Here is an 11,950-nt window from a genome sequence, read left to right as displayed (position 1 = left end):
GTGTCTGCGCCTTGTGGCTGCGGGGCTGTGTGTTGTTCGGGTGTCTGTGCCTTGTTGCTGCGGGACTGTGTGGTGTTCAGGATCCCTTGCCACATGGGGTCCATGGTAAGGGGAGCTCCTACTCGTCCAGGCTGGAAGTCCAGGATATGTGAGTAACAGAAATGAGCACGGCTTTCCCTCTCCCTTGGCTCCTGTCCTGGGCTGCAATGTGGAAGATGTCAGATCTGCCAGAGCGCTGGTGTGGCACGGCATTTAGGAATGAATAAAGGGCCTTCAGCCAAAAGACCTGCCTTTACCACCAGCCACGCAGATTCCTGCTGGTGGTGCTATCCATCGACTCACAGGCAATATGGACACTGGAAAGATAGCAGGTTCCTTTTATGATGATATAAAGAATATACCTCAGAATCTAAATATTTTACAGCAGGGGAAAAAAATACCCCATCTGAAGACTTTTTAAATATGGAAATTTTTTATTTTCTTTCTCTGTAAACAGCATTTGGGGAGATTCTCTTCTCCAACATGAAGAACACACCACGTTAGTTCCCTGACTACCGACGGTGGGTGATGATCCGGTTGCTATGGAAAGCTTTGGAGTTCTCTACACTCAGCGATTGCATGCTGTGTTCTTTTGCTTTTGTAAATGTGAATTTGACCTATGGAGTGAACTTTATCCAGAGCCTCTGGGGAGCTGTTCAAAGCTAATGAACTGTGGGGAAAAGAAACCATGTCCTGAGCCGCATGGAGCGGCTCCCACGGCGCAAATCACTGTGTTCCAGTTCCATGACGTTTTGCTCGTTGCCGCGTTGGGTTTCCAGTTTCACAGATGGTGGATGGAAACGGAATATTGGCCCGCATTGTCGTCTTCATGGCTTACCCTCCCCTCAGAGAGACACTTAACACAAACACACAGCAGGCAGCCTGTGGGGCCGTTGTGGGTGAGATATAAAATGCACGTGGGTTCAGTTCTGGGCCAGTCAGATACACAGCACAGGGGGCTGCTCAACCCCATGCCTGGCAGGATAAAATATGCACACCCGTCCAGCTCTGAACAAGGCAGGCGCATATAGTGCTGGTGCCCAGTGGTGTGCCAGGCAGGCATGTAACATGTGCACATGCCCAGCTCTGAACCAGGTGGACATATTATATGTGTGGGCTCTCAGCTCTGTGCAAGGCAGGTATGTAGCATGTACATGGGCCCAGTTCTGTGCCAGGCAGATATACAATGGCATAGGTGCTCACCTCTGTGCCAGGCAGATGTATAACATGCACAGTTGCTCAGTTTGGTACCATGCAGATATATAACATGAATGGGTGCTGAGTTCTATACCACACAGATATGCAACATTCATGGTTGCTCAAGTCTGCACCAGGCGGGCATATAACATGCTCAACTGTGTACCACACAGATACATAACATGAACGGGTGCTAAGTTCTCCACCAGGCAGATATATAACATCCATGGGTGCTCAGCTCTGTACCAGGCAGACGTGTAACACGCACAGGTGCTCAGCTCTGTACCACACAGATATATAACATGCACAGGCAGGTGCTGAGTTCTGCACCACACAGATATATAACATTCATGGTTGCTCAGGTCTGCACCAGGCAGATATCTGACATGCACGGGCACTCAGTTCTGCACCACACAGATATAGAACATGAACGGGTGCTGAGTTCTGTAACAAGCAGACATATTCCATGCACAGGTGCTTAGTTGTATATCAACTGGCATGTGATGTGGCTGGACAAGATCCATTTGCAACTCTGAGTGCTGAGAATTTGCATGTGTGATAGAACTTGGCTTCTGGAGTTAAAACTGTCCTCCTCTATTTGCTTGCAAATAAGATATAAATGGACAATAAGATAGGCATTTTCTCCCCTGTTTTCTTTTTTTTTCTTCCTTTTTTTCTTTGTTCAGTTTCTCAAGTTTCAGTTTCGTCTTATACCAGAGGGAAATAAACTAAATTTTAGCCAGTGCTTTCTCCCAGCTGCTAAGATTGCAAGTGTTCCTTCTTCTCTTACTTTTCTCACATGTTCTCACTTTATCCATATGTTTACCTATCACTTATAATGAAGAAAAACCAATATTTTTATTCATATCCTTTTAGGGTGTGCATTTTTATGCATCTGACTTTAACCGATAAATGACCGTAAAGAGCTATATTTTGATGGAATTATAGAGGATTTGTTTCCAAAACGGAGCTGATGCCACGGTTCTCACTGATAAAGTTGACGCGTGTTTCGTGTCTGTCTGCTCCCAGGTGCCTCAGGACGAGTGGGGAGGGTACCCCACCGGTGGCAAAGATGAAGAGATTCCCTGCAGGAGAATGAGAAGCGGGAGTTACATTAAAGCCATGGGGGACGAGGAGAGCGGAGAGTCAGACTCCAGCCCCAAGACGTCACCAAAGTCGGCAATCCGACCGGAGCCGCTGCTGAAGTCCATCGGACAGAGAGCGCTTGGAGAGCACCAGACGTAAGTGAGAGCAGCTGCCTTCCCACTCCAAGCACTTCCCACTGTCTGCGAGCTCCCTCTCCAAAACCACTTCGCCGTGAGCTGAGTGCTGTCCATTTAAACTAAATCCCAAGCCGGAAATATTAGACCCCATGGTCATCAATTTTCAAGTTTTTTTGTTTGGTTGGTTTGGTTTGGTTTGGTTTAGAACAACCAGAGCTTTGGCTATATATTAATTACATAGTAATTAAGGAAGTATGCTTGGGCAACTTCCATTTCAAATTTTAAAGCCAATGGGATCCGTTGTATCTTTCTGATCATTCAGATTATCCTCAGGACAAGCACACATCTCTGTTTGTATGAATGTGTGCATATGGGTGTGTGTTTGAATGTCTTTGTGAGTAAAAATTGTTAACAGGGAATTTTGTTGTTGACTATAACTTTATAAGTGCATTTCTAGGCAACACATTTTTTGTAGAGGAGGGAGGAAGTGGACTAGCTTTATAAAGATAAAACCCTACACTTTACATATTTGCCCAAAATTTATTATTAATAAACTTAATTTTGAAAATATAGACAGATAAAACTCTTTGGGAAATCAGCAGTTCCTACGAACCATGAAAATATGACTTACTCTCAATAGCCAGCTGTTGTGAATCTTCAGTCCTACAGGTTAGTGCGGGTGCTAATGCCAAGAACTGCCTGGAAGCCCCCACCCCGCCTCCCGCGGCCAGCTGTGCGGTCCTGGGCAAGTGGACAGCCAGGGCAGAACCGCTTCTCAGCCTTGGCCAGTGCCACATAAGAGATATTAATCATACCCACACACCAGACACGGAGCCCCGGGCCGCAGGGCCCTCCCTGTATCGTCTCTCTCCACGCCAGGTGCACCCAGCAATGAACCAGTGACCATGTGACCTCTTCCAATATTTCCAGTTGTTCATTACCGTTGGCTTACAAGATGAAAAAGTGAAATTTTAAATTGCAACCAAATCTTACAAATTAGAACTTAACAAATCTGAACTCTATCATAATTGCCTAGTTCAACTAAATTCAAGAGCTACGGTGTTGGAATGCCAGACAAGACATGCCCTGAGACCAGGCCCTATGCCTGCCCAGCCCAGGCCCATCCATCTCCTCTTCTTCCACAGAGGGTGGTCAGTGCCAGCTTGTGGGATGAGTGGCTGAGAACAAAGCCAAAGTCTTACCCTGGAGAAGCTCTTAGACTTGTTGGAAGGAAATGGGGAGGAGGTGTTTGTAAGCCAAGAAACAACCAGGAAACATGATTACCAGGAAGGGGCTGGGGAGCTGGACGGAGCTGGGAGCAGAGCCAAGTTGTCTGACCCATCTGCTCCAGCAGGAAAGTGAAGGATTGGACTGGATGTCGGCTCTCACCCACCTTTTATTTGGGGCACTTAAAGACATTAGGAGAATTATGAATTATCTGAGGCCTCTTCCAGGGGAAAAGCATACACATGCAGAAGCTATGCTTTGTGAGTCCAGGGCTCCCAGGCCAGCCTCAGTCCTGGGGTTTTGGACCCCCAACTAAACAGCCATTGATAACTTCACACTTTAAATGTTTGTGATTTACTTCATGATTCTATACATTTGAAAGCAAAGCATGAAAAAAAGAAAAAAAAAAAAGACTTTTTTAGACCATGGGCAGGCACTAAGAATTTTAAGAATTATTTCGTAATTTTAAAAATTATGAAAGGCATTATCATGTTAATGGGTTCCTTCTCCCACTCATTCACCATCACTGCTGCGGGTCCCCCAGGATCATTATCACCTCATTCTTCAGTGGCAGAGACGGTGTCTCCCTCCTTTCTTCACATCAGGGACTGGCCCAGAGTCCTGTACTAACATTGTTCAGAGGACACTCTGAGAACTTTACATTTGCAAAACTCACACCATCACCCAATGTAGTTGAAACTCTTCGAAAAGCCAGCAGAGGGATGTGAGCCCGAGACTCCTTGACCAGCATCATGTAAACTCTGGCCAGACCCAAGTGCAAAACCCTCTGGGAGTTCACCCACCAACAACCCTTAACACCTGACCAGAAAGCATTCCACAGCCTCAAATCTGATCAGATGTGGGGAAAACGGGTGAGACGTGCTGCCTAAGTTACTCCTGTTCTAAACACAAATCCATCTCTGCCCGTGGCCCCCATGCCACCGTCCACTCAGCAGACACAGGTCCGTCTCTGCCCGTGGCCCCTGTGCCGCCGTCCACTCAGCAGAGATGGTGCAACAGTTGGGTCCATTCTTCCATTTATCCAGGATTTATTGCTTCATTGATCAGTCCAACAAATGTCAGGCATTCTGCCAAACTCGATTTATGTGTGCCCCAATCATTCTTTTTCCTTAAATCTGACACCGTGGTGTGGACGACAAAGCACAGGCAGCGGCCGTGTGATGGGTCTGGACAGCGCCCTGCCTGCCGGGAACTAACCTGAAAGTCCCCAAAACTCCCATGGGTCACTCTTTGGGGTTAATGTAATGAAAATTTCTGCAAAAAAAAAAATTATGTTACCAGGAGGTATCAACACATTTTTGCTATTGCCTGTTAGCACCTTAGTTTATCTTATATTCTTTTACGTTTTATGGATTCCAATGCAATTCATTTACCCATTTTAAATGACATTGCCGCAGCTCAGCCACGGAACTCAGGGAAGCTCTGATGATGCCTGTTTTATGGACAGAAACATGGCTCAGGGAGGTGAGGTGCTGGAGGCTGCACAAGCCACCAAGGCTTTCAGCTGAAAGTAACTCAGCCCCAAGCCCCGTGGCCTTCACCCCACGGCACTGCTCTGTGGAGGGCAGTGGCTGAGGCCAGAGTAGATACCATGGGGAGAGGAGAAAAAGGAAGAAAACGGCCAGGACTGGGAGAACTCCCATAGTTACCACTCTGTAACCCTGTGTTTCCAGGAAACATGGGCACACTAAGTTGTAGTGAGTGTGGACAAAATTCCCTTGAAGGATTTTAACAGTGGAGATGTCAGAAGCACATCACGGGGACCTCAGATGAAACAGGAAAGACAAGACCGGGGAGGCACATACACATCCATGTGCTGTCTTCGTTCTGTTGGCCTCCAGAGTGCGCTAACTGTGCTGGGAACGACTTGGGTTTCACCCACGTGAACTCCCAGCACCACCCATGGCTGTGGCTGGCACCATGATGTCGTCTCTGCATCCTGTTCCATTACACACAGCCCTTTCACAACGTTCACTCCTGGGAGCTCTTTCCATCTGGGCACGTTTAAATATCTGCATTTTTAATGTGTAGCAGGTGAATATTCATATCTAAACATGTTCTCCTAATCGAATTCCTCATTTATCTTAGTTTTAGAATTGATTTCTGAATGGACCATTCCCACCTAAGCTTGGGGAAGGCTCAGCTGGATTTCACATGTTCACCACAGTACAGATGCAGATGCTGTAATGCCCAAGAGGCTGGCTGTGGAGGTGTCTGCTGGGATGGAGAGGAGAGAGGGTGAACTGTGGGGTGTCTGATGAGATGGAGAGGAGAGGAGTGAACTGTGGAGGTGTCTGATGAGATGGAGAGGAGAGGGCTGAACTGTGGGGTGTCTGAGAGATGGAGAGAAAAGAGAGGTGAACTGTGGAGGTGTCTGATGGGATGGAGAGGAGAGAAGTTGAACCGTGGGGTGTCTGATGAGCGGGAGAGGAGAGAGGGTGAACTGTGGGGGCATCTAATGAGATGGAGAAGACAGAAAGCATGAAGAGTGTCTGAGAGAAAAGTCCTGTAGACCCCTGACTGCCGTCTAGGGGGTTCACAGCTTGGTGAACGTGTTCTTGCTTGAGTTATATTTAATCATCAATAATAACAGTTCATTTATTCGGGAAGTATGTAGGAAACATCACATGCTGTTCTGGTGCCCAAATGCAGGGAAATTAACACCAGAGAATGGAGCTTTCAGTCCAGAGGCTAGCCAGCAAGGGCCGGCCAAGGGCCTGTTTTGTGAATAAAGTTTTATTGGAATGTGGCCCACTCGCTGGTCACCATGTTGCTGCAGCTGCCTCCCAGGTTCAGGTGGGCTGAGCAGGTGTGAGGCACCCCGACACCTGGAAGACCCTAGAATACTCACATCTGGCCCTTTACAGAAAGCGTGAGCCGACCCCTTAGAATCTAACAGAGCCACTGCCCTTTAGTGAGTAGTCATAAGCGGTGTAGGTAACTTGCATGTATAAAGTGAGGTGCTCTCTAAATGCGTGAGACAGGACTTCTAACCCATTCCGGGAGCTCTGGGCTTGTCTCCCTGCAGACTCACATCTGCACTGAGAGGTCCAGCCTAGAGCATCAGGGTAAGCGGTGGGTAGGAGAGCATCGGCCCTGCGCAGAGCAGGACCAAGTTCCCAAAAAGCAGCATTTTTACAGGAGAGGGAAATAATATTTTATAATAGCACTATTTCATGTTGAATGCCAACTCTGTTGCATCACTCAGGTGCGATCAGAAAATGGAAACACATTCCGCGTCACCAGATTTTAGTGTACGAGGGGTAAGGTGAGACAAGAGAGTGATGAACTAGGCATAGCACTGGCAGTATACCAAGAACAATAGCCATCCCAGCCCTCACCGCTCTGGTAACTGTGCTGAAGCAGACACCATGACCCACGCCTTAGAGATGAAGAGCCGTGTCTCAGCGAGTCACACCACCGCTGGAAGTCAACTCTAAGTCTCTTGGTTTTACGTCGCTAAACCACGCTGCCCCCTGACCCCATAGGCAGCAGAATCTTCCCTCGGTGATGAGTGACGTCCCTCAGTGATGAGTCCTGTGCATGGCCTGTGCAGAGCCTCAAAATCCATCAAGCAAGCTCATTTATTAAACAGTTCGTTGGCATTTCCATTTTATTATGACCCAGATCATGTGTTACTGCAAATAAAATCTCCCACTTAGGCTGAGCTAAGCACCTTTACTGATAAAGTTGGCTGACCCACATTAAACTGCCAACATTCAGCCAGTATTCAAAAGCAGAAATTGTATATGGTTCAACCTGATCATTCCAGTCCCAAGAAAGGAAACCCATGAACACACGTGATGACGGGAATCTCACTCTGCATAAATATGTGACTCGTAAGATTTTGCAAGCCTTGAGAAAATACCGAATGAGTCTCTCTTGAAGATGTTTCTTCGCCTAAGAATTGTGTTTGGAATCCCCTGCTGTGCTTCCTGCTAGTGACTGAGTGTCTTCTATAAACACACACGTGTGCACACACTCACAACACAGGGACAGAGAGAAGCAAGCGAGGGAGAAACGCAATGTTAGGTCATAATAATGCACAACAAGAGACTGTGAACAATACAAAAAATCATCACCAGCAACAGAGTTTCTTCCTTTTTAGGAGTGACTAGTATTGCACACCGTATCTACTGCCCTTTCATCCACTCACTGCTTGGTGACGGAGGTTGACTCTGTGACTTGGCGATTGTGAGCAGTGCTGTGGCGAACGAGGGAAGGCAGACATGAATGGAAACAGAGGGCGTTAGGTTACATGAAATAAGCCAAAATACAGAAAAACCAACACTGCAAATCCCCACCTAAATGCAGGACCTAAAACAATGGAACTGACAGGTGCAGAGAGAGTAATGGAGGTTCAGAAGCTGGGGGTGTGGAAAATGGAGAGACGAGGGTCCAAAGAACCAGCCTCAGTGAGGCGGGAGGATATTCTTCATGTTTTTAGATCAATGTAGCACGCTGAATACTGCGAGTAATTGAGTACTGTGCATTTCAATATCGCTGAGTGAATTTCTAATGTTTTCGTCATAAAACTTAAATATTTGAGCTGATAGCTATGTTAATTCACTTAATTTTTCTACATTGTATTTAAAATCACAACACACTTTTTAACCCCATAAATACACATACTTTGTCAATATACCATAAAAAAATTTTAAGGGTCCGGGCACAGTGGCTCACGCCTGTAATCCCAGCACTTTGGGAGGCCGAGGCGGGCGGATCGCCTGAGGTCAGGAGCTCGAGACCAGCCTGACCAACATGGCAAAACCCCATCTCCACTAAAAATACAAAACTTAGCCAGGTGTGGTGGCACATGCCTGTAATCCCAGCTACTTGGCAGGCTGAGGCAGGAGAATTGCTTGAACCCGGGAGGCAGAGGTTGCAGACAGCCAAGATCATACCATTACATGCCTGGGCTACAGAGTTAGACTGTCTCAAAATAATAGTAATAATAATAATAATTAAAGCAAGTAAATGTTAGGGGACATCCAACAAGAGGTTTATTGTGAGAAATGGAAGAGGAAAGGCAACCTTGCTGGAGGCTGCATCCTGGTGTCCCTGCAGCAGGGACAGGTGTCGAGAGCAGTCTGGGGCCGGGGGGAGTGAGAGGAACCTGCAGGACCCAGGAAGGAACAGCAGCCTCAGAGTCCCACGGGGGCACACGGCGTGCTGGGGAGCGGGCAGCAGTCAGCGCAATCAGCACTGACCTTCGTCTTCAACCTGCCCTGGGCCCCACGGGTCCTGAGCCCCCGCCCGCTGCCTCGGAGCTGCCATTGGCACCAGCACGGGTGCTCATAGCTGCCAGAGGCAAGGTGTGGAAATCTGCATTAACGTAATCTGACGACATTTTGCCGGTAAATTAGACAAAGAGACACCCTTATCCTAAGTTTATTTTATACCCAAAGGCTGCTTTAAACAAAATTGGTGATTCTATAATTGTATTTTGAGCAGAATTGAAAGTAATTGGATACAGTGCACTGAGTGTTTTTCTCTTTTTTGCACCAAAGAGCTTCCCAGCAGGAGCTGATTGACAAAATCTTTTAAGTTGCCAAGTGATTCAAACGATAAAAATGTGAATGAATGTTCACTTGTCTCCGTGAGGCTTTTATTCTCCTCTTGGTGTGCACGAACAACTTCTATTCACCTGAACAATAGTTAAGAATGCAAATGTTATGGGAAGATGGACTTACTAACTGTACTTAATTTTAATTTGATAGGTATGGGTTCAGGTTCTTACCCGGAAGTTATCAGGCACACCAAGGCCCCGGAGGCTCTGGGCACCTGCACTGACCATACCATCCTGAGAGATGGACTATGTCAGCAGTTCTTTTTTGACTGCCTGCTACGGGACTGGAAGAAGGCTGGGTCTTTAATTAGCTGTTATCAGCCCTCCTTCTGAACCACAGAGCAGAGCACTCCTTCTGCAGAGACTGTAGGAATTCTGCTTCAAAATGTTCCACCTATGCCAGAATTATTCTGTTAAAAACCATCTTATCTTCCTGCTGTAAAACTGAGAAAAAAGTCAGTCTTCTCATTAATCACTTAATATGCACATCCTAATTATACATATGAGCACTTTCACTTATACCCTGCTGTATTTTCTAACATAGTGCATGATAACAGAAGGCCTTTCGCTCTCCAGACTAAAAATAAAAACAATCAGAAATCCTGTCCCACCTGTCTCATGCCCTGGTGTACAGGTTCTCGGCCTTGTGTCCCCAGTCAGAAAGGTCGGATCCCTGGGACCGATGGCCCCGTCCATGGGTCAGACCCTGCCCACGTGCAGAGCACCACTTAGAATTATTATCAACTAATTGAAATGCAAATTCCAAGTCCTACTGAATCCAATTTACTGCATTTCTAAATTAGCTTATGGATTTGTGTTTGAGATACTGGACTTGCTTATGTATTAACATTTGAAATACTTGAATAACCAATTCAATTCTGATTGTGATGAAAGGTAGACCAAATAATTTCATTTGGAGGCCTTTGCTTTTTTTTTTTCTGCTTAGTTCAGTTAAAAAGTCAAAGCTCTAATAATTTTAAATATCTCTGAGTCATTCTCTAGTGAAGGTAGCACTTTAAATTTATAAAGAAAAACAAGCTTATTTCAAAGATACTTCATATCATATATAAAGATAAATTCTGATGGATTAAGTATATAAGCATAAAAATCATATATACACACACATATATGTGTGTATATGTATAGACACATATGTATATGAGTATTCTATACTCTTGGGGTGGAGAAGAGGTATCTAGGCCTGATTCCATGGGGCAGAATTATAAAGATACCACTTTAAATTCATAAAATTAAAAACTTATTTATGATAAAAGCCAACAAGCAAACTAAAAATACTATCACCAAAGTAAAATCATAATAAAAACCTGGGAAAGAGTTTTTCAATATAAGTAACAAATGTTTGTATTTTTAATATATAAAGCTCTCCTTACAGATCAATAAAGAAAAAAATGAATGACTCTATGCAAAAATGAGTAAAGGCCGAGCAAAGACTATTCATCTACCTTATCAATAACTAAAACTGTTGGAGAGCATGCCATTTAAAACTGAAAATCTAAAAGTTTATTCTAAAGAAATTCCTGAAAAGCATGCAAAGACGTGAAAAATACAGCCAGGTTCACTAGCATGTTACACATCATTGTAAAAACACAGTATGTTGCCTAAGTGCCTATCGTGAGGGGTTGGTTTGGGTGAAGTGGGGGCACTGAGAAAACCTCTCCATGCCCTGCTACCAGCCTCAGCAAAAGGCAGCTCTGGAGGAAGTAAAGTGTGTGCTGCGGTGCAGGCAGCCCCAGGGCAGCACGATTCAGCCAGCTCTGCACCTAATCTGATGGTCTCAACACCTCCACCGAAAGCCCGATCCAATAAGAGAGCCCTGTCCGCTTCCCAGCACTAATACCATTGACCTCCATGCCCACTGTTCTGTACACGATGACCAAGATTTCATCAAAACTTAGGAGACATATTAAAATTAAAGCTCATTCTCAAGACACAGGGCAATCGAGACAAGATTCAGAAGTGGCATGGATGTTCCCGCAAACTCTCAGAGAAGACGTTAAAGTAACTATGGTCATGTGATCAAGCAGCAGCACAGTGAGCCTGGCTAAATGGGAAGCAGCGGAGAGGGGAGAACTCTAAGAAAGAAGCAGAAGTAAAGACCACAGATGGGATTCATGGTTTCAGAAATCAATGATTTTCCTGATGAGTCATCAGTGGGCTCAACATAACAAAGGAATCAGTGACCTTGAAGATAGGTCCGTGGAAATTACCCAGCAGAGGCTCAGAGAAAAAGCGTGGGAACTGAAAGGCAGAAAAGAGCATCCAAGAGCTGTGGAGAGCTATCAAATGTTCTCACACACACAGAACCCGAATCCCAGCTGAGGGAGGAAAGGAGAGCAGAACAGAAGAAACGTGGGAAGCACTGTGCTAGGGAATTTCTAACATTAACAAGATACATCACCTCACAGACTGAAGAATCTGAGAAAATCTCAAGACAGATCAACCCCGGAAACAAACCCCACACAGAACTGAAGGATACAGAAAAAATCCCTCCCATATACACACACCACAGTCAAACCAGCAGAAGTGAAGGATACAGACAAAACCCCGCCCATATACACACACCACAGTCAAACCACCAAAAGTGAAGGATACAGACAAAACCCCACACATATACACACCATAGTCAAACTACCGGAAGTGAAGGATACAGACA

At 45.6% G+C, this 11,950-nt stretch overlaps 1 protein-coding gene across 1 annotated transcript in view; it reads left to right on the top strand.

Moving 5' to 3' along the window:
• DLGAP2 (DLG associated protein 2) overlaps nucleotides 1-11,950 on the top strand; it is an 885,559-nt gene that overhangs the window by 758,001 nt on the left and 115,608 nt on the right. The window contains exon 6 of the mRNA XM_026453900.2: nucleotides 2,266-2,477. Within this exon, the coding sequence (XP_026309685.1) occupies nucleotides 2,266-2,477 (212 nt within the window). The remainder of the gene's footprint in view (nucleotides 1-2,265; nucleotides 2,478-11,950) is intronic.

This window comes from Piliocolobus tephrosceles, chromosome 7 (assembly GCF_002776525.5).
Source record: "Piliocolobus tephrosceles isolate RC106 chromosome 7, ASM277652v3, whole genome shotgun sequence".
In the NCBI taxonomy this organism is placed as follows: domain Eukaryota; kingdom Metazoa; phylum Chordata; class Mammalia; order Primates; family Cercopithecidae; genus Piliocolobus; species Piliocolobus tephrosceles.
The sequence above is the reverse complement of the archived record's forward strand: the minus strand, read 5'-3'. Positions and strand labels throughout refer to the sequence as shown.